The 25,525-nt window shown below is 34.5% G+C and overlaps 1 protein-coding gene across 1 annotated transcript in view; it reads right to left on the bottom strand.

The window, feature by feature from the left end:
• Window positions 1-2,308: 2,308 nt before the first annotated feature.
• The window catches only part of Sugt1 (SGT1 assembly cochaperone of MIS12 kinetochore complex), a 36,988-nt gene continuing 13,771 nt past the window's right edge, over window positions 2,309-25,525 (bottom strand). Inside the window, exons 9-13 of the mRNA XM_076872066.1 lie at window positions 23,843-23,939; window positions 22,882-22,989; window positions 15,332-15,422; window positions 4,382-4,563; window positions 2,309-2,452 (exon numbers count right to left, since the gene is read on the bottom strand). Of these exons, the coding sequence (XP_076728181.1) occupies window positions 2,351-2,452; window positions 4,382-4,563; window positions 15,332-15,422; window positions 22,882-22,989; window positions 23,843-23,939 (580 nt within the window). The 3' untranslated portion in view covers window positions 2,309-2,350. The remainder of the gene's footprint in view (window positions 2,453-4,381; window positions 4,564-15,331; window positions 15,423-22,881; window positions 22,990-23,842; window positions 23,940-25,525) is intronic.

Genomic DNA, 25,525 nt, shown 5'->3' on the forward strand with positions numbered 1-25,525 from the left:
GTTGAGTGCCCTGAGTCTAATACCTAGTACCTAATAATAATAATAATATTTGTAGTGGGGCTGGGAATGTGGCTTAGTGGTAGAGTGCTTGCATGGCACGTGTAAAGGTCTATGATCCTCAGCAATACACACACTCATTTACCTACCCAAGCACACACACTTAAAAGGAAAAATAATTGTAGTTATTAATGCAAACCATCTTTTCTCCATTACACAAAAAGACAGAAAACATATCTTGAAAAAATGACCAGAAAGTGTCAACATGTCAAACTAGTTAGTTGGCAACCAACTCTGAATGGGTATTAGGACAGACAAGAAATTGTCAAAATGGACCTTGTTTTGAACCTACTGTATGGCCATTCAAAGTGATCACTACATAGCAGAGTTCAAAGAAGCAGATTATCTCATTTAAAAGTCTTTGAAGACAAAATCAGAACAGATAAAGTCTCTATGATTAAGGGAAAAAAAATACATTCCAGAACTCAACCTTAAAAAGGGGAAAAGAAACACTAATGCAGAAAAAAGTACATTCTGAAGGAACAATTTAGAAGATTAAGAGAACCAAAACTTGAAAAATGAAAATGAGAATCTAGAAAAAAAATGAGACCAATTAATAACAGGTACTTTGAGACTAGTAGACAGTAAGAATACAGTAAGAGGCTCTTAATCAGAATGTTTTAAAACTCTCTGTGAGCTTACAAATTTCCATTATCTAGAAGGGTGAAATAATAGCACAACCACAGTAGTACTTTTTTGCACAGCAGTTTGGCCTACTTCTCTCAAAACTACCTTGATTTACAAATCTAACATATTTAGATCACATGCATTTTATAATGCTTTCTTTCAATCTCATATATATTAGGAATTCCATTTAGACCAGCAAAATACTGAATCCTGCCAATATTAAACAAATCTAGCTAATAGGCATACTCAGAGAACATAAAAAAGTAGCTTGTAGGGTAGAAGGAAAAGCAAGAACTGCAACATGCTTTAACAAGTTTTAACAACAGGTTTGAACATTATCTAGGACATGCTACCATCGCTTTTCTTATGAACTCCCCTACATCTCACATAAGGCATAGAAGGAAGAAGCTGAATATCTACTCTTAGGCTGAAATCGATGGCCAATTTGCTTCTCATTCATCCTACCCTCAGTTCTAGGCAGTGTCTTGCCACAAAATGTCAGTGACACCTAACACAGCAGAGATCAACCTCCAGGGCATACAGGCTAAAAATATTATGGTGAGATTATAACACGAGATCTACAAGTCATCCATGACCTACACCTTATAAAAGAGCTTAGACAAAAGGATTTTAATCACAGAACAATTTTTCCCATCTACATTTACAATGAGCTCAGTAAGCATTCTATAATTATTTCATTAATGTTCACTTTCATTTTCTTCATTATATTATAAATTCTTGAAATTAATGATCATGTCTTTTAGTTTTCGTATTCCCGTGGTATCTATAGTTTTTAGGCAGAGTAAATACTCAACATATACACATTAATTTACTTTAAAGTAGCTACCAATAACCACTGAAACAAGTATGGATTCCAGAACAGAGATTTTCTAGTAAAGAAAAAACATAATAAAAATAAAAAACTCAATCACTGCTATAGCTTCAAGAATACCATTGTGGTAAAGGCAACAAAAAAGAGAAGCTGGGTTTTCTAGATCTTTCTTTACCTTGGCTTCACAGACTATCCTAACTATAGTTAAATTTGCTGTGTGTTAAATTCAAGGATCTATGATTTTTTATACAGGAATTTGGAAGGTAGGACCAAAATCTCAGTGCAATTACAAATACTTCCCATAAAAATAACTAAATGGGAATTTCCTATGATAAATAATTTCTCATAGTTCTCATTAAAAACTTAAGGTAAATAAACCAAACTTTCATAGAAAAATTGTATTTACAACTTCAAAAGCAGTTTTTAAAAGCAAACACGATATAACACTGAATTTGAAAAATTTATGCTAAACCAAAGTTGCCAGGTTTAATAAATTATTAACAGAATACTGCATCAAAAATAAGGCAATAATCCAAGATATGCCATTAAAGATTTCTTCACCCTCACAACTAGACAGAACTAATCTGTCTAGTAGCAAATTCATTCAGTTTCAGCAAGTTTGAAATCCTTAAGGACAGAAGTGATAAAAATGTGATCTTCATTCTTCATTAGACTCTTAGAATACTTGAAGGAAAATAATTTCTAAAGCACAAAGAGGTAAAGAGGTATAATCTTTCAAAATGATATTCAGTATTCAAAATTCAAGAATGCAACACCAATACACAATGGGCATTAGGTGAGTATATGCAATACAATGATAGCAAATTAATTTATTTAGTACTTTTTCCATTCCATATCATCAGGAGGATTGATTTCAACTTTCCTTTTACCTACATCAGACCAGTTGGTACTCAAAACTGTACCACCAGACTCCATCTGGAATAAAAAATAAAAATAGGTTAATTCCTGGGCCCATATAATCAAAATAGAATTATTTTCCTAAAACCATTCTAACTATAGTCTCAAATATAGGCTATTATATAGCTCAACATAAACTCAAGTATTTTTATTTAAACTGAGGCATTTCAGAGAAATTAACAAATTCTATGAAAATGTGAAAAGGAAACTAGAATAATTAGGTAGAAGTACTATGTACACATATATTACCACATCAAGCACCATGTTCCCCTCTGCTAATCAACAAAGGTATATGTGGAAACACCACCTTCAAATGAAAAGTGATGCTATAATTTTTTTTTACTGAAGAATTTTTTACTGAAGACAGTGAAGACCAAGCAAAATAAACTCTTTCTATACTAGTTAAGCAGAACTTTAAGGATCTCTAATTAATACTCCCCAGTGTCAAACACAAACAAATTTCCTCTGAAAAAAAATTTTTTAACCACAGTTAAAATTTTAACAACCAACAGTGTCTCAGTGAAGATCTGGTTATCTACTTAATTACCTACTGAATATATCATCTACCAATGACCCTAGCATATTCATACGATCATGTGCTATATAATGATGTTTTGTCAACAATGAACTACATACATAGGACAGTGTTACCATAAGATTATTATGGAGCTGAAAAATTCCTATTGGCTAATAACATCATAGCAGTTGTAACAGCATAGGGTTAAACAAATTACGGCTATAAACAAATCTATTGTGCTGCCACTGATATAAAAACAACATACCATATTATACTAGCAGGAGCTTCTCACATCTCCTGATTCCATCTCTTGATTCTATCAAGAGATGATGGTCAATGAGTTAACATGAGGGGGGAAAAAAAACCTACCCATCAAGTGACTGACCAAACACTATCTAGGTTTATATAAATACACTCAATGATATTTGCACTAATGACAAAAATCACCTAAACATGTACTTCTCAGAACGTGTTCCACTGTTAAAGAGAGATGAATGAATGTATATAAAAATAGTAAAACTTCATGATGTTTGTTGTTTTGGTGTAATAAAAATGCAATTTTTTATTTATTCTAATTAGACTGGGAGATCACACAGGAGAGAGAATTTTGGGGTTAGTTTGTTTTCCCACAAGACAGAAGCAAGTCCTTGGTTTAAGGTCAATGTTGCCACAGAAATCGCTTGTTTTATGAGTATATACAGTTTACTTAAAATTATCAAAGTTTCAGTATAAAAATATATTCAGATTCTCTATTACATCTTTGATTTGACACAGTGCTATTTTGTCTAGAATGCATTTAAAAGTTAATAGTGAGAAAGACTTCCTTTCTGGGAAGACTGAAGTATTTCTCCTTGAAAAAGTCAAATGAAAAATACATCAAGAAAAATAATTTACATAGTTCCACAGTGATAAACTATCACTAAATCTCAATCTGATTCGGATGGTATTCATGATGCCCTAGCAAAAGCCTGAATTTTCCTAATCAACAGAAAAATTATTATAGCAATGAATAACTAATGTATACTTTTCCACTAGCTAAACACAATTTGGAAATTTCCCCTCTATATTCTTCATCTCTTAACACTGAGACAAGAGATTCTAGGAGGTAAATAATGGAAGCTAACTCAGCTACTATGACAGATTCAACTAAGATAATTCCCTAACTCACTAATTAAAAAAAAAAAAAAATATATATATATATATATATATTTAATTTAGAATAATCACTTGTTCTCATCTCTTCTACAAGTTTTCAACTTCCTCAACAACTACTCTATGTTTAGAGCAAGAAGAAACATTTGCACAAATCCCATTCAAAAAGGTCTCCCTCCAGGCACAGTATAAGTAATTTGGTGTCAAATTATCTACTGAAAATGTCTAAAATTCACTCCCCCACAATATTTGGGAGAAAAAAAAAGTGGTGTTCTTACAAATGATTTGTTCATGGCACGTTTCACTTCATCAGAACCATCTGAATAGATCTGCTGAAATAGTTTGTTTAAAGCTGCATCTCCCTCCAACTTCTCATTCTTTTCTTCTTCTTTGATCTCACCAACCAATTTATCCCAATTTCTTGTATAATGAGATGAAGATGGATATAGGTTCTTTACATCTGTGAAGTGAAGGAAGAAATTAATTGATGTGTTTTGATTATACCAAGAATATGTAACACTTTGACCATGAAAAACAGAATATGTGAGCAATTTAGGTCACCAAATTTCATTTTTGCAATAAGTGTTTTTTAAATAAAAACATTATTTTAAAAAGATGCTTAATATACTTCTCTTATAAATAAGATTTTAATGTTAAAAATGTGGCTTTTGCTGGGTGTGATGATGCATGCTTATAATCTCACCAACTTGGGAGATGAGAAAGACACAAGCTTGAGATCAGCCTCAGCAACTTAAGAAGACCCTAGTTAAAAAATTTTTTAAAACGAACTGGGGATATATAGCTCAGTGGTAGATGGCTCAGGGTTAAATACCCAGTATCTCTCTCCTTCTCTCTGACACACACACACACACACACACACACACACACCCCAAAAAAGGGTGGCATTTTAGGAACAAGGTGCAATGGCAAATGCCTATAACTGAAGCTATTCAGAAGGCTAAGTGGGAAGGATCATTTACGCCCAAAAGTAACAAAATATAAAATAAAATATGGGCAACAAAATATAAAATAAAAATGTTGTTTTTTTCTAGAGAACTCACGTATCTTTCAGAGTAAACTGAAAGTATGATCACAGAAGCTACAAGAGTGAGTTAAGACTCCTTCTCTTCCCACATTAAAAATAAGATTGCTTCAACAATAAAGAATTTTTAAGTCGAAATATATTACTTATTTACAAATACAATACTTGACAATAACTATAATATCTGTACAGTATAGAAAACAACAGTATCTGTAGAGCACTCTGGGGTAAAACAGGCTGCTTACAGATAGAAAAGGTTGGTGGCCCAGGGGCTTATGATACAGCCAGGGTTGCCCAGAAGATGAAAAGAATGAAGATTTGGGCACACAAATAATTAAAAAATAATAAACTGACCTAGTAGGTATAAGAGCAGTTCTGTTCACTATCCAATGAAAACATAAATGATGACCACAAATGTAACCACATATATAATTTTAAAATTCTAGGAGTATGTTACTAAAAACAATCATGGTAAAATATACTTTAATAATGTACTTTATTTAATCTAACATATAAACAGCATTTCAACATGAAATCAAAAAATATGTTTTATATTTTATTCCAAGTCATAAAAATCTGGTACATATTTTACAATTTAGTACATCTCAACGCAGACTAGTCATATTTCATGTGCTCATCAAATACATGTGGCTAGCAGTTACTGTACTGGACTATACAACTATGGGGCTTTGAAAAATCCTGGTTTGAAATTTCTTTATTTCTATATATTAATACAGAAACTACTAAACATTCATCCTGATTTTCATCCTTTCTTTACACCTATAAACCAATTTTCTCCTTGCCCATCCTCCATCAAAACAAAACCCAAGGTCAGAGCAATGAAAAAGGTAAAACAGCTTCAGTCATTTTCTCTACATGCCAAGCTCTTTCCTTAAGACCTTTATGTATTTTCAATATCTACTTGAGAAGGGAAGATGGCGGGGAATGGAGTGCATCACCCTCGTGTACTGCACCACTGTGCGAGTGAATGACGAGTTAGAATGGCCAAAAGCTATCTTGTTAGGAATTTCCAGCAAAATTGGGGTGCACCAAAACCTAGAGGAAGGATTTCCATCGCCCGAGGATCAGTTACTGGGGCTCAACCGCAAGCGATTTGTCTGCATGGAGAGTCAAGCTGCTTATTCAGCGACTCACCCCGCTGCTAGAGACAGCGGCGCGCGCCGGGAAACGGCGTCTCTAGAAACAGCGAGCTAGCAACGCAAAGATATGGCGCTGCTGATTCTGCGGGCTCCTGCCGGCTGTGCCCTCACTATGCTCAGTGCTGAATTCTGGGTTTGAGACGGGGGAAGGAAGCGGACCAGTTCGGTTCTCCACACCGAACAGACCACCAAGGAAGCCAGCGGCCACCATCTTGGAGAGCTGACGTCAACATCGCCAGTTTTCGACTGATCGCAGCTCGTTCAGTGATAAAACAGGTCTGTGACATTAAGACCATCTTCCATACAGTGGGGAAATCACATAAAATCTCTCCCCGGCTTTCCGGGGGCGTGATTAACAGAGTGAGAGTGAGTAGAGGCAAGGGGGAAGGCAAAGGCACCTGACCCCCAACTCCACCCTCCCACCAGCAGCGGAAACAAAACCTGTTATGCCAGCTCTAGGAGGAGGGGCTAGCGGAGGGAGTCAAAACAATAAGGTGCGGTTCCCAAAAGCCGAGGCTCCACATCCTGGAAACTGCAGGCACAGAGTGTAGTTTGAACTGCCAAGAGGTATCACACAGGGGATAGACCTGGCTGACAGGAGAAGCCAGGGGACTAGAAACTAGGAATTAACCTAAGCTAACAGGTTTTGAGAGACACCAGTTCGGGGAGGAGGGAGCAGCCTCACAGGGACTGTTTCCTACAGCCGGAGGGCAAAATCTTGGCCCAGAAGGCACAGCACCACCTACTGGAAGCGAAGAAAATATAAGCTTAACAGTGTCCCTTTGTTCTTTTAAACTTTAATTTTTTTTCTTTTCTACAGTTATACTGTTATTTTTTAAATGTAATTTCTATTTTACTGCATTTTATTATTTTTTTATTATCATTTCCTTTTCTTTTCTATTCTTTTCTCTTTCTATCCTCTCTCCCTCTCTCTTTCTTGGTTTGCTTCCTTACCTTTTCCCCATCTTTCCTCTTAAGCATGACCACCCAGATTACGTACAATTTACTAAATGCAAATAGATGAATACTACAAATCGGTCCAAAGTACACCTAAGCCCTTAACTACCCCCAAGTACTCCTGTCTATTCTCTTGTTAATATCCACCTGCAATTGAGCAACCCCCCAAAGAAGCTAACATATACTAACCTCCATACCATCAAAGCACCAGACCTCAACATAAAATCCTAAGCTCAAACCTCAATTCTATACATGCCATCAAATTCTATAGGCCTCTAATGAAACTAATGAATTTACCTTAAATCACAATTAAACCCAACATCTCTAAATATTGTCTCCCAACACAAAGGAGAGATATTGGAACTATAAAAACCAAAACAAATTTAAAGAAGAAAACAGAAACACAACAGTCAAACTGAGTTGGAAAACAACGTGAGCACCATGAAAAAACAAGGGAAAAAAGGATTACAAACAATGCAGGACAACTTAAATTCACAGGAGAACCTAGAGGCTTCAGAAAAATGGTCAGAGAAAGAACTCAAGGCATACCTAACTCAGATGGAACGGAATCTTAGAGAAGACTTTAGACAGCAAGTCCAAACAATGAAAGTATACTTGGAAAACGAATTAAATAGGCAAATTCAAATGGCAAAGTACGAGCTATACCAGGAGACAGAGATTTTTGAAAAAAATCAAACAGTAATCCTAGAAATGCAGGAAACCATAAACCAAATTAAAAACTCAAATAAGAATATTACAAATAGACTAGATCAAATAGAAGTCAGAACATCAGATAATGAAGACAAAGTGTATCAACTTGAAAAGAATATAGTCAACACAGAAAGGATGCTAAAAAATCACCAGCAATCTATCCAAGAGGTATGGGATGTTAATGAAATAATCCTAGAAAACTTCCCAGATATGAAAGATGGAATGGATTGCCAAATCCTGGAAGCCTACAGGACCCCAAACATACAAAACCAAAATAGACCAACTCGAAGACATATAATTATGAAGATATCCAACATACAGAACAAGGAGAGAATATTAAAAGCTACGAGAGAAAGAAGGCAGATTACATTCAGGGGTAAACCAATTAGGTTAACGGCTGATTTTTCATCACAGACGTTGAAAGCAAGAAGATCCTGGAACAACGTATTTCAAATGCTGAAAAATAATGGATTCCAACCAAGAATACTGGGTGCAGCAAAATTAAGCTTCATATTTGACAATGAAATTAAAAAATTTCACGATAAACAAAAGTTAAAGAATTCACAGCCAGAAAACCAGCACTGCAAGGCATTCTGAGCAAAACACTACAAGAAGAGGAATTGAAAAACAGCACCCAAAACTAACATTGGGAGGTAACTCAGTAAAGGGAAGAACAAAAAATATAATCAAAAAGGAAAAACGAGCCAAACTAAAATAAATAAATAAATAAACATGACTGGAAGTACAAACCATATTTCAATAGTAACCTTAAATGTTAATGGCTTAAATTCACCAATCAAGAGACATAGGCTAGTAACCTGGATTAAAAAAACAGATCCAACAATATGCTGCCTTCAGGAGACTCATATGATAGGAAAAGACATATACAGGTTGAAAGTGAAAGGCTGGGAAAAATCATACCATTCACATGGTCCTCAGAAGCAAGCAGGAGTGGCCATACTCATATCGAATAAAATCAACTTCAAACCTAAGTTAATCCAAAGGGATAAAGAAGGCCACTATATACTGTTAAAAGGAACCATACACCAACAAGACATAACAATTATCAATAGGTATGCACCAAACAATGGTGCTGCGACGTTCATAAAACAAACTCTCCTCAAGTTCAAGAGTCAAATTGATCACAACACAATAATTATCGGGGACTTCAACACACCACTCTCTCCATTGGACAGATCCACCAGACAAAAGCTGAATAAAGAAACTATAGAACTCAATAACACAATTAGTAACCTAGACTTAACCGACATATATAGAATATATCAACCATCATCAAGTGGATACACGTTCTTCTCAGCAGCACATGGATCCTTCTCAAAGATAGATCATATATTATGCCATAGGGCAACTCTTAGTAAATATAAAGGTGTGGAGATAATACCATGCATCTTATCTGATCATAATGGAATGAAACTGGAAATCAATGATAAAAGAAGGAAGGAAAAATCCTGCATCACCTGGAAAATGAACAATATGTTACTGAATGATCAATGGGTCACAGAAGACATAAAGGAGGAAATCAAAAAATTCTTAGAGATAAATGAAAATACAGACACAATATATCGGAATCTATGGGACACAATGAAAGCAGTTTTAAGAGGGAAATTCATTGCCTGGAGTTCATTCCTCAATAAAAGAAAAAACCAACAAATAAATGAACTCACACTTCATCTCAAAACCCTAGAAAAGGAAGAGCAAAACAACAGCAAACGTAGTAGAAGGCAAGAAATAATTAAAATCAGAGCGGAAATCAATGAAATTGAAACAACAACAACAACAAAAAACATTGAAAAAATTGATAAAACTAAAAATTGGTTCTTCGAAAAAATAAATAAGATCAACAGACCCTTAGCCATGCGAACAAAGAGAAGAAGAGAGAGAACTCAAATTACCAACATACAGAATGAAAAAGGCAATATCACAACGGACACTACATAAATACAGAAGATAGGGCTGGGGATGTGGCTCAAGCGGTAGTGCACTCGCCTGTCATGCACGAGGCGCTGGGTTCGACCCTCAGCACCACATAAAAATAAAATAAAGATGTTGTGTCCACTGAAAACTAAAAAATAAATATTAAAAAATTCTCTCTCTCTCTCTCTCTAAAAAAAAATACAGAAGATAATTAGAAATTATTTTGAAACCCTATATTCCAATAAAATAAAAGATAGTGAAAATATCAATAAATTTCTTAAGTCATATGATTTGTCCAGATTGAGTCAGGAAGATACACACAATTTAAACAGACCAATAACAAAGGAGGAAATAGAAGAAGCCATCAAAAGACTACCAACCAAGAAAAGCCATGGGCCAGATGGATATACAGCGGAGTTTTACAAAACCTTCAAAGAAGAATTAATACCAATACTTTTTTAAGTTATTTCAAGAAATAGAAAAAGAAGGAGATCTTCCAAATTCATTCTATGAGGCCAACATCACCCTGATCCCGAAACCAGACAAAGACACTTCAAAGAAAGAAAACTACAGACCAATATCTCTAATGAACATAGATGCAAAAATCCTCAATAAAATCCTGGCGAATCGAAAACAAAAGCATACCAAAAAAATAGTGCACCATGATCAAGTAGGATTCATCCCTGGGATGCAAGGCTGGTTCAATATACGGAAATCAATAAATGTTATTCAACACATCAATAGACTTAAATATAAGAACCACATGATCATCTCGATAGATGCAGAAAAAGCATTCGACAAAGTACAACATCCCTTTATGTTCAAAATACTAGAAAAACTAGGGATAACAGGATCTTACCTCAAGATCGTAAAAGCTATATATGCTAAGCCTCAGGCTAGCATTATTCTGAATGGAGAAAAATTGAAGGCATTCCCTCTAAAATCTGGAACAAGACAGGGATGCCCTCTATCACAACTTCTATTCAATATAGTTCTCGAAACACTGGCCAGAGCAATTAGACAGACGAAAGAAATTAAAGGCATAAAAATAGGAAAAGAAGAACTTAAATTATCACTATTTGCAGATGATATGATATTATATCTAACAGTCCCAAAAGGGTCTAAAAAGAAACTACTAGAGTTAATAAATGAATTCAGCAAAGTGGCAGGATATAAAATCAACACACATAAATCAAAGGCATTCCTGTATATCAGCAACAAATCTTCTGTAACGCAAATGAGGACAACCACCCCATTCACAATATCCTCAAAAAAAAAAAAAAAAAAAAAAAAAACTTGGGAATCAACATAACAAAAGAGGTGAAAGATTTATACAATGAAAACTACAGAACCCTAAAGAGAGAAATAGAAGACGACCTTAGAAGATGGAAAAATATACCCTGTTCATGGATAGGAAGAACTAACATCATCAAAATGGCAATATTACCCAAAGTTCTCTATAGGTTCAATGCAATGCCAATCAAAATCCCAATGGCATTTCTTGTAGAAATAGATAAAGCAATTATGAAATGCATATGGAAAAACAAAAGACCCAGAATAGCAAAAGCAATTCTAAGCAGGAAGTGTAAGTCAGGCGGTATAGCAATACCAGATTTCGAACTATACTACAGAGCAATAGTAACAAAAACAGCATGGTACTGGTACCAAAACAGGCAGGTGGACCAATGGTACAGAATAGAGGACACAGAGACCAATCTACAAAATTACAACTATCTTATATTTGACAAAGGGGCTAAAAGCATGCAATGGAGAAAGGAGAGCATCTTCAACAAATGGCGCTGGGAAAACTGGAAGTCCATATGCAACAAAATGAAACTGAATTCCTTTCTCTTGCCATGCACAAAAGTTAACTCAAAATGGATCAAAGAGTTTGATATCAAATCAGAGACTGATTTGTGCCTGATAGAAGAAAAAGTTGGCTCCGATCTACATATTGTTGGGTCGGGCTCCAAATTCCTTAATAGGACACCCATAGCACAAGAGTTAATAACAAGAATAAACAAATGGGACTTACTCAAACTAAAAAGTTTTTTCTCAGCAAGAGAAACAATAAGAGAGGTAAATAGGGAGCCTACATCCTGGGAACAAATCTTTACTCCTCACACTTCAGATAGAGCCCTAATATCCAGAGTATACAAAGAACTCAAAAAATTAAACAATAAGAAAACAAATAACCCAATCAACAAATGGGCCAAAGACCTGAACAGACACTTCTCAGAGGAGGACATACAGTCAATCAACAAGTATATGAAAAAAAGCTCACCATCTCTAGCAGTCAGAGAAATACAAATCAAAACCATCCTAAGATACCATCTCACTCCAGTAAGATTGGCAGCCATTTTGAAGTCAAACAACAAGTGCTGGCGAGGATGTGGGGAAAAGGGTACTCTTATACATTGCTGGTGGGACAGCAAATTGGTGTGGCCAATTTGGAAAGTTGTATGGAGATTCCTGGGAAAGCTGGGAATGGAACCACCATTTGACCCAGCTATTGCCCTTCTCGGACTATTCCCTGAAGACCTTAGCTAGACTGTGCAACCAACCCAGATGCCCTTCAATAGATGAATGGATAAAAAAAAAAATGTGGCATTTATACACCATGGAGTATTACTCTGCACTAAAAAATGAAAAATCATGGAATTTGCAGGGAAATGGATGGCACTAGAGCAGATTATGCTTAGTGAAGCTAGCCAATCCCTAAAAAACAAATGCCAAATGTCTTCTTTGATATAAAGAGAGCAACTAAGAACAGAGCAGGGAGGAAGAGCAGGAGGAAAAGACTAACATTAAACAGAGACATGAGGTGGGAGGGAAAGGGAGAAAAAAGGGAAATTGCATGGAAATGGAAGGAGACCCTCATTGTTACACAAAATTACATATAAGTGGTTGTGAGGGAATGGGGAAAAAAACAAGGAGAGAAATGAATTGTAGTAGATGGGGTAGAGAGAGAAGATGGGAGGGGAGGGGAGGGGGGATAGTAGAGGATAGGAAAGGTAGTAGAATACACCAGTCACTAATATGGCATCATGTAAAAATGTGGATGTGTAACCGATGTGATTCTGCAATCTGTAATTGGGGTAAAAATGGGAGTTCATAACCCACTTGAATCTAATTATGAAATATGATATGTCAAGAGCTTTATAATGTTTTGAACAACCAGTAAAATAAATAAATAAATAAATAATTTTAAAAAAGGAGATTTTCTTCAATAAAAGACTTTAATCAATTGAAAAGAAAAATCTACTTGAAATTCTTTTCCCCTCTCTTTGTATTGTTTGGAATTTACCACCACTCATTTACATAAAATAGCTTTAATTTTTTCCCATGTCTGTTGTGTGCTGGTAGTATTACCATGCTTTAATTTACTTTCTTTTAATCAATCACTTTTTTCTTCTACAAAAATTAATATATTATAAAAGCAAATCTAATGTTATTACAATAAATGAAAAATAAAACTGATTATTTCAATAATTAGAAGTTATTAAAAAAAATAAACCCCTGAAATAAAACCAAACCCAAGACCCTATATGATTTTATTCATGGCAGGTATATTGTTTTAAAAACCCTATCTATCTTCCATCTACTAGAAATCCCCCCTTCTTTGTACATTTTCAATAGTAAACAAATAAAACAAAAAAATGCAGGCCATGGTAAGTTAAGAGCCTAGGAAACATGGATTTAATTAATTCTAATACTCATTCCCTGGAAAGATGGAAATAGAGGTTTAATCTCCACTTTACAGATAAGAAAGCTGGCCCAGATAGGTTAAGTGACTTGCCCTTATCTACAGTCTCCACCTTGCAGTACACAGAAATCTGACAAGCATATTAATTCCTTACAAAAATATAACAGGACAAGAAGAATAGCATCTTGAATATCTAAGGTATTGAATTCAGAAAAAACTTACTAAGTGTAACACTAAAAAAACCTTGATTTTTAATCTCATAAAAATTTTTAACACATGGAGATGGTTGATGAACTATAGAGCTAAGAAACCTAACTTCTTTACTCAATCAAATAACTACAAAGATACTCATGCCAGCAGAGATCATTTCCATGTTGAAAATATAGCAACAAAAAGTATTTCACATGGGGCTAACAGAACAAGACCTATACTCTGAAGACCTAGCTTTTAGTCCTAGACAATGAAACCTGCTGAGCAATCTTGAGCAAGTTGATTAATCTTTCTGAACCTGTACAACAGAAGGAATAATGCTGGGCTGCCTATTATACATGGCTGTTATGTGAGATACTACTCTTAGAAAAGTTTTGCACTACATAAAATCATAAGTTCAAAAATCTGTTAGTCACAAAAGAAGCATGTAACATTTTTATTGTCTTACAATTATCAAACAAAAATACTTTAAGTTCCCTAAAAATTACCTGTTGGTATGTATTTCCTGGTTTTGCTAATTATACCTCAAATTAATTAAGATTTTATCACTGGAGCAAGTGGGGTTAAGAATCTATGGGAACTCTTATTTTGCAAATTCTGTATGCATCTAAAATTACTTCTTAATTAATACATGCACACATAAATGATCCACTGAACAACCCATTTCCTAAAAGTGGCCACAGGAAATATGTTTTCTGCTACAGAAGAAAGTGGGCAAAATCTGAAAGTAGCTGAGACACAATATTAACTTGATTCAGTCATCAAATCAAAGCATTAACTAATACATCAAAAAGAAATTTCTCTCCATTTACTAATGAAGTTATTACAGTAAAATACAATCTTAGGTTATAGTTCTAAGAGTATCCTGCAGATTAATTATTTCATTAGAAAAATGCTTATCTACTTATTGCACGTGGTTAGAATTGACCTCAATGAAACCCTGTACATCCCGTAAAGAGCTACCCAATCGACCCTACTTTCCTCTCTTCTCCTAGGCTTTTCTTTAGTACTTATTACCTATTTTTATCCTTCTCTAAATTAATATAGTGAAATGGGCTAGAAACATTATTCAACGAAGCCCTGAAATTTACGGCAATTAGAGTTGACAATATTGGTAGAAGGAACATAAAGGAATAAACAAGAAAGAGAGGCGGGGAAGATAAGAAAATATATCAGAGCAAACTAATTAACTTACAATGCAAAAAGCAGCAATAAGAAAGGGCAACAAACAAAACCAAACAAACTCCAAATAATGTCATAAACTGACATGGTGAGCAATCCCAATTTCTCTGGGATTTTGCTGCCATTCATTTGTATTCTTAAGAGTTTAGGAAGTTAGAATAGTCACAAGGCTACTTTGTATTCATTACACAGCAACCCTATTATACTCAATATATCTTATCTTAGAAATATAAATAATGAAAGTAGAAAAAATGTTCATTACTATTTAGTTTCAACCACACAACATAATACAAATTTTAAAGCTTATCAAAGCCAGAAAACAAACCTGCTATGAACTGTTTTGAAGTAGGGACATCTCCTTGCCCCTCTAGCTTTTCCCATCTCACAGCCTCTGGCTTTTTCATTTTAATTTCAATCTAGAGGAAACACCAAATAAAATCCATTATCAAATGTAAAATAAATAAAACAGTAAAAATGCAATTTTCTTAAGTCATTGACGTTTTATAAATGATAGTTTCCTTAGTAGAATGAAAGACATTTTTACTGTATGTTTATGTGACTACATGACCAACATGATTCTGCAACATGTACATTCAGAAAAATGAGAAATTATATCCCATCTATGTTTATCAAAGTACATAAATGCATTCTATTGTCATGTATAACTAGTTAAAACAAAAAATTAAAAGAAAAAGGTTAAATTTGAAGAATTAAAAAATATTTATTTTTAGGGGCTGGGATTGTGGCTCAGCGGTAGAGCATTCCCTTAGCACGGGCGGGACCCAGGTTCAATCCTCAGCACCACATAAAAATAAAGGCTTTGTGTTGTGTCCATCTACACCTAAAAAATAAACATTAAAAAAAATATTTATTTTGTTTCTACTATTAAAATTCATCCTTCCAAAAAAACGACATAAACACTACAATTTGAGTTTCAAGACTTAAATGCTTACTTTTCTTCTTAAGCAGTGTTCTCAACTAAGGATGATCCTCTCACCCAGGGGACATCTAGCAATGTCTATGGACATTGCTGGTTGTCACACCTAGGGTAAGGGAAAGGTTGGTGCAGACATCAAGTAAGTAGAGACCAGGGGATGGTACTAAACATCCTATACTATACAGGGAAACCTCCTACAACAGAAATATCCAGCCCCAAATGACAATAATGCTAGCATTGAGTAACCCAATTTCTATAGGAATTTGCTGTTTTCACATGTGCACTAATCTGCTTTAGAGTAATTTATTCTACTGTGTAAAAATAATACAGCATATTCTAATACATTATTTTTACAACCATTCATTCAACAAATAACTACAGGTTGAGAACCCCTTTGCTGAAACGCTTGAGACCAGAAGTACGTCAGAATTTGGATTTTAGAGTATTTGCATGTACATAGTAAGATATCTTGGGGATGGGACCAAAGTTTAAAAATGAGATTCCTTTATGTTTTATGTATTCCTTAATCACATAGTCTGAAACTAATTTTATACAATATTTTAGTGCACCTCCATTTTGACTGTAACCTGCAACATAAGGTAAATTTTCCACTTGTGACCTCACGTCAGCACTCAAAAAGTGTCTGATTTTAAACTTTAAATTTTCATATTAGGAATGTTCAACTTGTACTAAACACCCACAATGAATAGGTATGCTCTTCAAGGTTGTAGGGAATTTAAAAAATATTAATGATATATCTTTGACCATTTGGAAATATATGAGATACTTAAAGTCACAAAATAGGCAAATACATGTCAAAAGCTCAGGAAATCACACCAGCTGCAAAAGGTGAAGGTTTCATGCAGTTTAAAGGGTGCTGAGGGGTAGATAATGTTTGCAAGGATAGAAGGGGTAACCCAGTCTCCAGAGGCAAAGAGAATGGCCTAAAACTGGAGCTCTGGGGACACAAAAGGCCAAAGTACATCAGGGAGTATGAAAAAAACCAATCTGCCAAGTCCAGAATTTATATAAGAGCAGTGAAGACTAGATGGAAAAAGAGCAGAATACATAGAGACTTCAAATGTTAAACTAAGTTTACTTACAAAAAAAGAAAACAAGTATCCTAATAGCAACTTTTACTCTCATCAAGGCTTGTCCCCAGCATCTACCCTTACTCCTCATATATTCACTCACCTCTACCCTTTTTTTCCTATTCAAATAATGTTCCCATCTCCATTTTTAGATTGACAAAAATCAGTATTTTCAGTGTAAAAATTATAGTAAACTGCATCAAATAATATTATGCAGATTAAATTAAGAATCAAATTAAATTTTACATTGAAATACTTTTATGAAAAGGATTATTACTTCTGTAAATGGGGGAGACAGATATAACAAAGAGCAGCCTATTCACCCCTTTGTTCTCGGACTTCTTTTTAATCAGATAACTCATTTAAATCTGCAATTCCTGATAATGTTTCTTCTACCTGCATCTTGCTTCTTTCACTTTCAAACAGAATCAAGAACCCAGATGGCAGTGTGTACATCATCGTACTAAAGTACATTTCCACTTCATATCCTTATGCTACATGCATTTTTACATAAAAGTTCATTTTTTCACTTTAAGAGCAGCACATACTTGCAGTCACATTTACTGAAAGCCACCGTAACCTGAGGAATTGTGCAGTATGAACAAGAAGGCCTTTAAATAAAGATAGTCAAAGCTCTCAGCAACAATCTGTTTCAAGTGAGACAAACTAACCTAAGCCTGAAATTATACTTATTTCATTCATTAAAATAGCAGTACCGAATAAACCATGTAAAACAGCTTTTTAAAAGGTGAAAATAGGGATAGGAGGGGGTTAACTTTCTGTGAATTCTTTTTCATACCTACTTCGCTTTCAATGCTTACACATGCTCTTAAAAATGAAGTTTGAAGTCTTGACATTTCTGGCAGATACTTCTAATATTATAGTCCAATTTCAGAGACTTATTATTGTAAACACTAATAAACCATTCTATTTTCATTTAAGTAAAAAAATACTTTAAAAGCTAACTTAAATCATTTTTAATATATATATTTTTTGGTCATCAGTGCACCTTTATTTATTTATATGTGGCACTGAGAATTGAACCCAGTGCCTCACACATGCCAGGCAAGTGTTCCATCACTGAGCCACAACCCCAGCCTCCTAACTTAAATCTTTGATTGCTTCAATGTTGCTCTTATATGCACAGGCAAGGTTTTCAAGGTTCCATAATATCCCAAAGCAGTATCCACAAGTTATTAATAAGAATCCCTACTTTGCTTGATCATGATCTACTATGCACCTCTGAGGTTTCCTCTGAGATTTTCTTTTTTTCTCAATGAAAGGAACTTCACATTAAAAAAGAAGCCATTTGGGCTGGAATTGTGGCTCAGCGGTAGAGTGCTCGCCTAGCATGGATGGGCACATCCTGGGTTCGATTCTCAGCACCACATAAAAATAAAGGCATTGTGTTGTGTCCATCTACAAAAAAAAAAAAAAAAAAAAAAAAAAGATTCTCTCCTTCTCTCTCTCTTAAAAAAAAAAAGAAGCCATTACTACTCCTAAGTAATCATAGCATAAAGACACTGGCTTCTTAAGAAGCACTTAGTGCTACAGACTAGCAGTGAAGGAATTCTCTCCAGAGTCTAAAGAACCAAAGCAGTTTACTGGCAAACTTTTGAGATTAACCTGCCTCAAGGTTACAGTTATTAAATAACTGTTCCCCTATCTTTAGAATGTAGCCTTTCCAAAATTTTCCTACTCTTTGCAAATTTAATTGGTACCACAAAACCCTCTGTCCAACACTGGAGCAGTAGCTCAGTCTTTGCAGGCCAGACTGATACATCTCGTTTATTCTTAAACTCAAATCTGTGTCCCCCAGCCCTCTGCATGGTACTAGAGATTCCATTTAAGGACTTGTGCTTTGCACTCTACCACTAAGCTACATCCCTGGCCCTTTCGTGGCCCCCACCCCCCAGAGTTTTTTAATTGGTGCATTGTAAGTGCATGTAGTTTTGGGATTCGTTACATATTCATATATGCACACAATATAATAATTTAATTGGCCAATATAATTCCCTAGTATCATCCCCAGCTTTTTAAAAAATTTGAGGCAGGGTCTCACTAAATTGTCTAGGCTAATCTCAGATTTGTGATCCTGCTGCCTCAGTCTCCTGATATGATGGGATTACAGGCCCGGAATAGTTGGCTTCACTCAAGTCACTATAACCATTCTTTAAAATACAAAAAATGGTAAGAAAGGCAAAATTCTAACTGCTTAATTTAAGTATTTATTGAGTGCCAGGCACTGTGCTCATAAGGAAACAGCTTTTGTTCTCTCATAAAACAACGAAAAATTCCAGTGTATATAATTGTGAAGAGTGGTGATTTTGAATTATTGTCTCTCATGGTTGCATTTGCACTGGAAGCTAGCTGTATGAAGGTACAGGTCAACATGACCCAGTTGCTATAGTAATGCCGGCCAGGGAGGTACAGCTCTATATTAGTCAAGGCCTGATACAGAATTCTGAGCAAAACAAGATGACTCTAACATTTTGCCAGTCCTGTGGCCTTTAGATTGCCTGCTTTACTGAAATTTTCCCACAAATAACCTTTTGACGAAACCTATAAAATAAACTTGCTGAGCTAGTTCTGGAGTCTGTCAAGCCTCACCAAGGGCTTGGCTACCCACCTGGCCCCAGCCTTTTCTCCCTATGTGTGTCTGTCTTTTCTTTATCCCCCATTGCTCCTGAGCACCTGGTATCTCCTTAATTAATGGTCTTAGCTGAGAGATGAGAGGGCTGCGACAATTGGCACCTGAACAAGGATTTGAGAGGCCCAAGCATACAATGTGTAGTGACAGACCCCATGCTAGGAAATAGAGATATTTAGAAGGTAGTATACTAAAATGCTATTAGTGATGAGTCTTCAGTAACTACTCTCTCAGCTGCGTCACACTTCCCCAAATTTCTATACACATTTACTGCTTTTATAGCCTGAATAAAAATCTAAATAATCAGGGAGAAAAAAAAAAACAACAATAGTAGTAATAACATTTATTGAGCACTTATATACTCTGTGTGCTTCACATGTCATGTCATTTTATAAAACCACACTACAAAAAAAGATTATCATCCATATTTTAGAAATAAGGGTTTCTTAATTTTAGAAAGTGGATCAACAGGCTGACATGTACACTGCATTCATAACTGTAAGTGCTATGTAATGGTAGAAATAACTAGCAAAGATACTGAAAAAATTTGTCTGGCCAGAAAAAATGTTCTAGATACTACATTGGAAATACTTAAATACTATTTCATTAGTTTAAGGATCCCACCTCTTCCTGTTTTCATCACAAATTATTATTTTTCACACAAATAAGTTAACTAGCTACACACAGATACACAACATTCATTCAACGTGGAAGATAGGGAAAAACAGGACTCTCAAAGAAAAGAAATAGTTCCTGTAAAACTAGATTTTTAACAGAATCTTATTTTAAGCATATTCTCCTAAGCAAAATGCATCATTTCCTTAATTCACACAAGGTTCAAGATATACAAAATACATGAAAATAATTTATTTCTGTACTTTTCCCTAAGTACCATCACTCAGTAACAATGATTTCATTTTCAATATTTTAAAACACTGTCTCCCTCTGCTGTATGAAATGGAAAGGACTCAAAAGATCTCATCACTTATTTCTTTCAAAATATCATTAAGAAAAGGTATAAATTTATTTGCTACAAGATATAATATATAGGTTAGGAGCCCCATGTTTAAAACATGGAAATTATGAGATCAGAACAAGAAAAACAATCTTTCTTTAGGATGTATCACCTTAGAATCTAAATTCTTCAATCCAGAATTTGAAAAATCTAAGCAAAGCGTGGTTGGCAGTCAGAATTAAATATGCAGCCAGGTACGATGGTGCAAACTTGTAATTTCAGCAGCTCAGGAGGCTGAGACAGGAGGATCCTGAGTTCAAAGCCAGCCTCAAGCAATGGTGAGGCACTAAGCAACTCAGTGAAACCTGTCTCTAAATAAAATACAAAACAGGGCTGGGAGTGTAGCTTGGTGGTTGAGTGTCCGAGTTCAATCCCCAGTATTCCCCGCCCCCACCAAAAGTACCAAGCACCTGTTATGTACAATGCATGGAATGAGAAAGGGCTGCCAAGTTTAGTAAATAAAAATATATCATGGAACCTGGTTATACAAAAAAAAATTATTCATTGTTCATCTGAAATACAAACTTCATCTGTATTTCAAACACTTTATCTGAATTAAAGTCCTTAAGTTACTTATCACCTATTCACACAAATTAATTTACAATACTTCAAATGCATATACATTAAGAATCTCTTGGTAGAAATACATAAAAAATACCAAAATCATAATTTTCTGACCTATATTCCTCTCAAATCTACCTAGTGTTTTGTGCTTGATTACTCAGAATTATTTTATTGAACAAATTCTACACTATGTGAATAGAATAAGGGATAGACTAAAATCCTGGTGAGATTTCATCCCTTTTCTGACTTTCTATTATCTCGAGCACTTGTTCCACACCTGCCACATAATTAATCAGCTTTACTTTTGGCAATCTTCAAATAAAACTTCAAGGGGCTGGGGTTGTGGCTCAGTGGCAGATCACTTGCCTCGCACATATGAGGCACCGGGTTCGATCCTCAACACCACATAAAAATGAATAAACAAAATAAAGATATTGCATCTGTCTATAACTAAAAATATTTTTTAAAAAAATAAAAAATAAAACTTCAAAAGGGCAAACCATATTAAACTAGAGACAAAATACTACTTCATATTTTTTGCTCCAAACCTGTGTAATTTCCTTTCTGTATGCCTGGTTACCACTCTTCAGGACAGGTGGACTGATCCTATTCCATGATAGGAAACTTCACATGTCCTTATAACTTAAACTTAAGAGTCTGAGTTAATAATGCAACTTTCTGCAAGACCCATGTATAAAAAACCATACACTAATGGAAAAAGTTTATATCATTCATTCTTATTAACTCACTTTCATACAATTTCATGTAATTTTACTGGTAAAGGGATTTTAGAGCCCATACTCCTCATTATATAGATGCTGAATACTTAATCCAAAGTCATTGTGACTAGACTAAATTCACAGGGCAAGCTAAGAGACAGATTTTTTAAATCTTCAATTCAGTATTTCTCCTACTAAATTCACTACTACCTACATCTTTTGAATGATGCTTAAATCTTATAAATATCAATTCTACTTTTTCAAAATACAAAGGAATTAAAACATTATATACTCAAATTGTTATTCATTACTGCTTCATAGTAAAGTAACCTGAAATTAAGCATAACTAAAAATAAAACAAAAAAATAGATTTATCTTTATAACTGTTTCTATTTTTAATTGCATAAGGCAGGGTAAGAAAAGTATTTATACATTAAAACAGATCAAACTGACAAGTTCTTCAGAAGAGACAATATCAGTATCAAATCATATAAGCTATTTTTATTATATCCACTTTGAAAATCTTCATTGAAAAATCCTATAGCTACCTTTATAAGTACACAAACACCACACAAGCTATTAGTTTTATATTCCACTATTCAAATTTTGGGGTTAAGAAAACAGTGATACTAAACAATCATTGTTTTTAATTTCCTGAGCGACTCCTCCCTCCCTTTTTTGAGACTGGGTCTTGCTAAATTGCTGAGGCTAGCCTGAACTGGTGATCCTTCTGCCTCAGCTTCCTGAGTCTCTGGATTACAGGAGTGTCACCGTGTCTGGCAACTGTCTCTTTTAATTTAAATAGGATTTACAAGTTTATTATCACATAGGTGATTAATTCACCAGTAGGTTTATATTTTGAAAACATTACAGGTGAAAAACCTTTCCAATGGCCTCACCTTTGTTGTAAGTACTTTAAACGTACTCTGTTCTGGTATTATAGGATGAAGCAATCTCAGTTTCAAATTGTAATCTTCTCCAGAAGGAAGTTTCACCAAAGCAGACAACTATTGAACACAAATTAGCAACACATTTTGTAAATTTACATAATAAAGGGTACAAAGATTTTAAATGAATACAGAACTCTGACAATGTTGCAGATTAAACATGTTGTGTAGTGTGTCAGATTTAAGAATTTCAAAATAATCTTTCAGTGGTATTCTTCATGTAAATTCTCAAATATTCAAAGAACAGAAAACAACATTTGAAGTATTTATCATATTTAATCACACATTTAAATCTCAAGAAAACACAACACACAAATGCAAATGATATAGTAACAAAAAGAAATTATTCTTGCACAAAATATTTAATTCTAACCATCTTTCTTAATATCTATCATAAGGTTCTCTACTTAATGCTTAGAAACCAAGTTCTAAAGTCATACTCATTAAATATAATTAGTAAATTCCAAAACCACACAGCTAATAACTAGATCTTTTTCATAAAGTTCACCATGTAAGTATAACCAAATCACATATCTTATTAATCGTTAACCAAGTTCTGCTTTATACTCTTTTTATAACGTAAGTTTTTTTTAATAACATTTATTTCATTTTTATGTGGTGCTGAGGATCGAACCCAGTACATTGCATGTGCTAGGCAAGCGCTCTACTGCTAAGCCACAATCCCAGCTCCTGCTTTATACCCTTAATCTAAAGAAAAAAATATATTTAGCTCTTATCTCAAAATTTTTAACTCAAATTAAAAAACAATGCTTCCAATTTTATTCAGCATCTTCCATGTTATCTCAAGAAGAAATGGCATATAGCTGATAAACTGCTATAGATTATTCTGCAATATACTAAGCTGGCAAATAATAGTATGTAATCGCCATATAAAATATGGCTTAGAGATTACCTCTTTTTCTGAAAATTCCACATTTACATCATTCTTCTGAACATTCTTGATCATAAGTGTAATGATTACTTGAGATTCTGTTTGATACCAATCATACCTATTAAAAAGGAAAGAAACTTTAAAAAATTGTTTATCGGGCTGGGGATGTGGCTCAAGCGGTAGCGCGCTCGCCTGGTATGCGTGCGGCCCGGGTTCGATCCTCAGCACCACATACAAACAAAGATGTTGTGTCCGCCAAGAACTAAAAAATAAATATTAAAAAAAAAAATTCTCTCTCTCTCTTTAAAAAAAAAGATTTAAAAATAAATAAATAAAAAAATAAAAAATTGTTTATCAAAAAAAAAAGGTCTGATAAAAAACTCCACCCTAAGGAACAAAACAGCAAAACAGCTGTTAATTCACAGAAGCTATTATATGTAATTAATCTTCTATTATCTGTACTAATTAAGAGAAAACAGTAAGGTAGGTGATGCTCACATCTTTCCAGTGGACTTAAAATATACATCCATCATTTTCTAATATAGTTGCACTTAAGCTAATATTAAAGATAAAAATTAGGGCTGAGGTTGTGTCTCAGTGGTAGAAACTTGCCTAGCACATGTGAGGCACTGGGTTCAATCCTCAGCACCACATAAAAATAAACAAACAAAGATACTGTGCACATCTACAACTAAAAAAATTATATATTTAAAAAAAAAGATAAAAATAAGCCAGGTACCTGGCGCACCCCTGTAATCCCCACAGCTCAGGAGGCTGAGACAGAAGGATAGGGAGTTCAAAGCCAGCCTCAGCAACGGTAAGGTACTGTCTCTAAATAAAATACAAAATAGGGCTAGGGATGTGATTCAGTGGTTGAGTTCCCCTGAATTCAATCCCTGGTACCAAAACAAAAAAAGATAAAAATCATTCTAAACAGCCACTAATTATACATTATCAACAGTTTTATACTCTCATTTCCACCGAATGCTAAGGTAAATTAAACACTTCTATTCCTATTTTACAGATGAAAACACAGAAAGCTCAGTGGCAGCAGTACTGAGGTGGATCTGGTCAACCTGAGTCAATACTACAAGCTCTTCACTGAAGCTGGGAGTAAACAGACCTCAGCACAGGAACAGAGGCAAATGAGCTCAAGCTACAGTTATTTAAACTTTACCCATTTGCCAGGTACAACATTATATAACAATACCTTCCCCTTCAAATCTTATGGTATTCAGGAAGAAGACCAATGTGTTCAGGAATTATCATTATGTGTACCTTTCATACTGAATGCTCTAAAAATGTAGTAATCCTCACTTTCAAATGAGACTATAATCTCCCTGAAGGGAGAGCTATTTACCCTGATACTATTTTATTCTCAGGAACAAGCACATGTCTACTTACTATACAATATACTTATTAAATCAAATGCTGAATTATTTTATGCTCCAAATTCCATAATTGTCATTTGATGTTTATGTGTTCTTATCCTCACTATGGTCACCAGGCAAGTCAAAGTTCCCTGTTTACAAAGTACTTGGAGTCATTTCATTTCCCCAAAAAGAATATGAATAAATTGTTTTGTTGTAACATTTTTAATTCATTTTAGGTAATTATGTCAAAAAGCACCTAGATTAAAGAAAAAAACTTTCAGAGTGTCATAGTCTGTCTCTGAAATTCAGTGAGGATGCAAAACTCCAGATC

The sequence above is a fragment of the Callospermophilus lateralis genome, chromosome 12 (assembly GCF_048772815.1).
Source record: "Callospermophilus lateralis isolate mCalLat2 chromosome 12, mCalLat2.hap1, whole genome shotgun sequence".
Lineage (NCBI taxonomy): Eukaryota > Metazoa > Chordata > Mammalia > Rodentia > Sciuridae > Callospermophilus > Callospermophilus lateralis.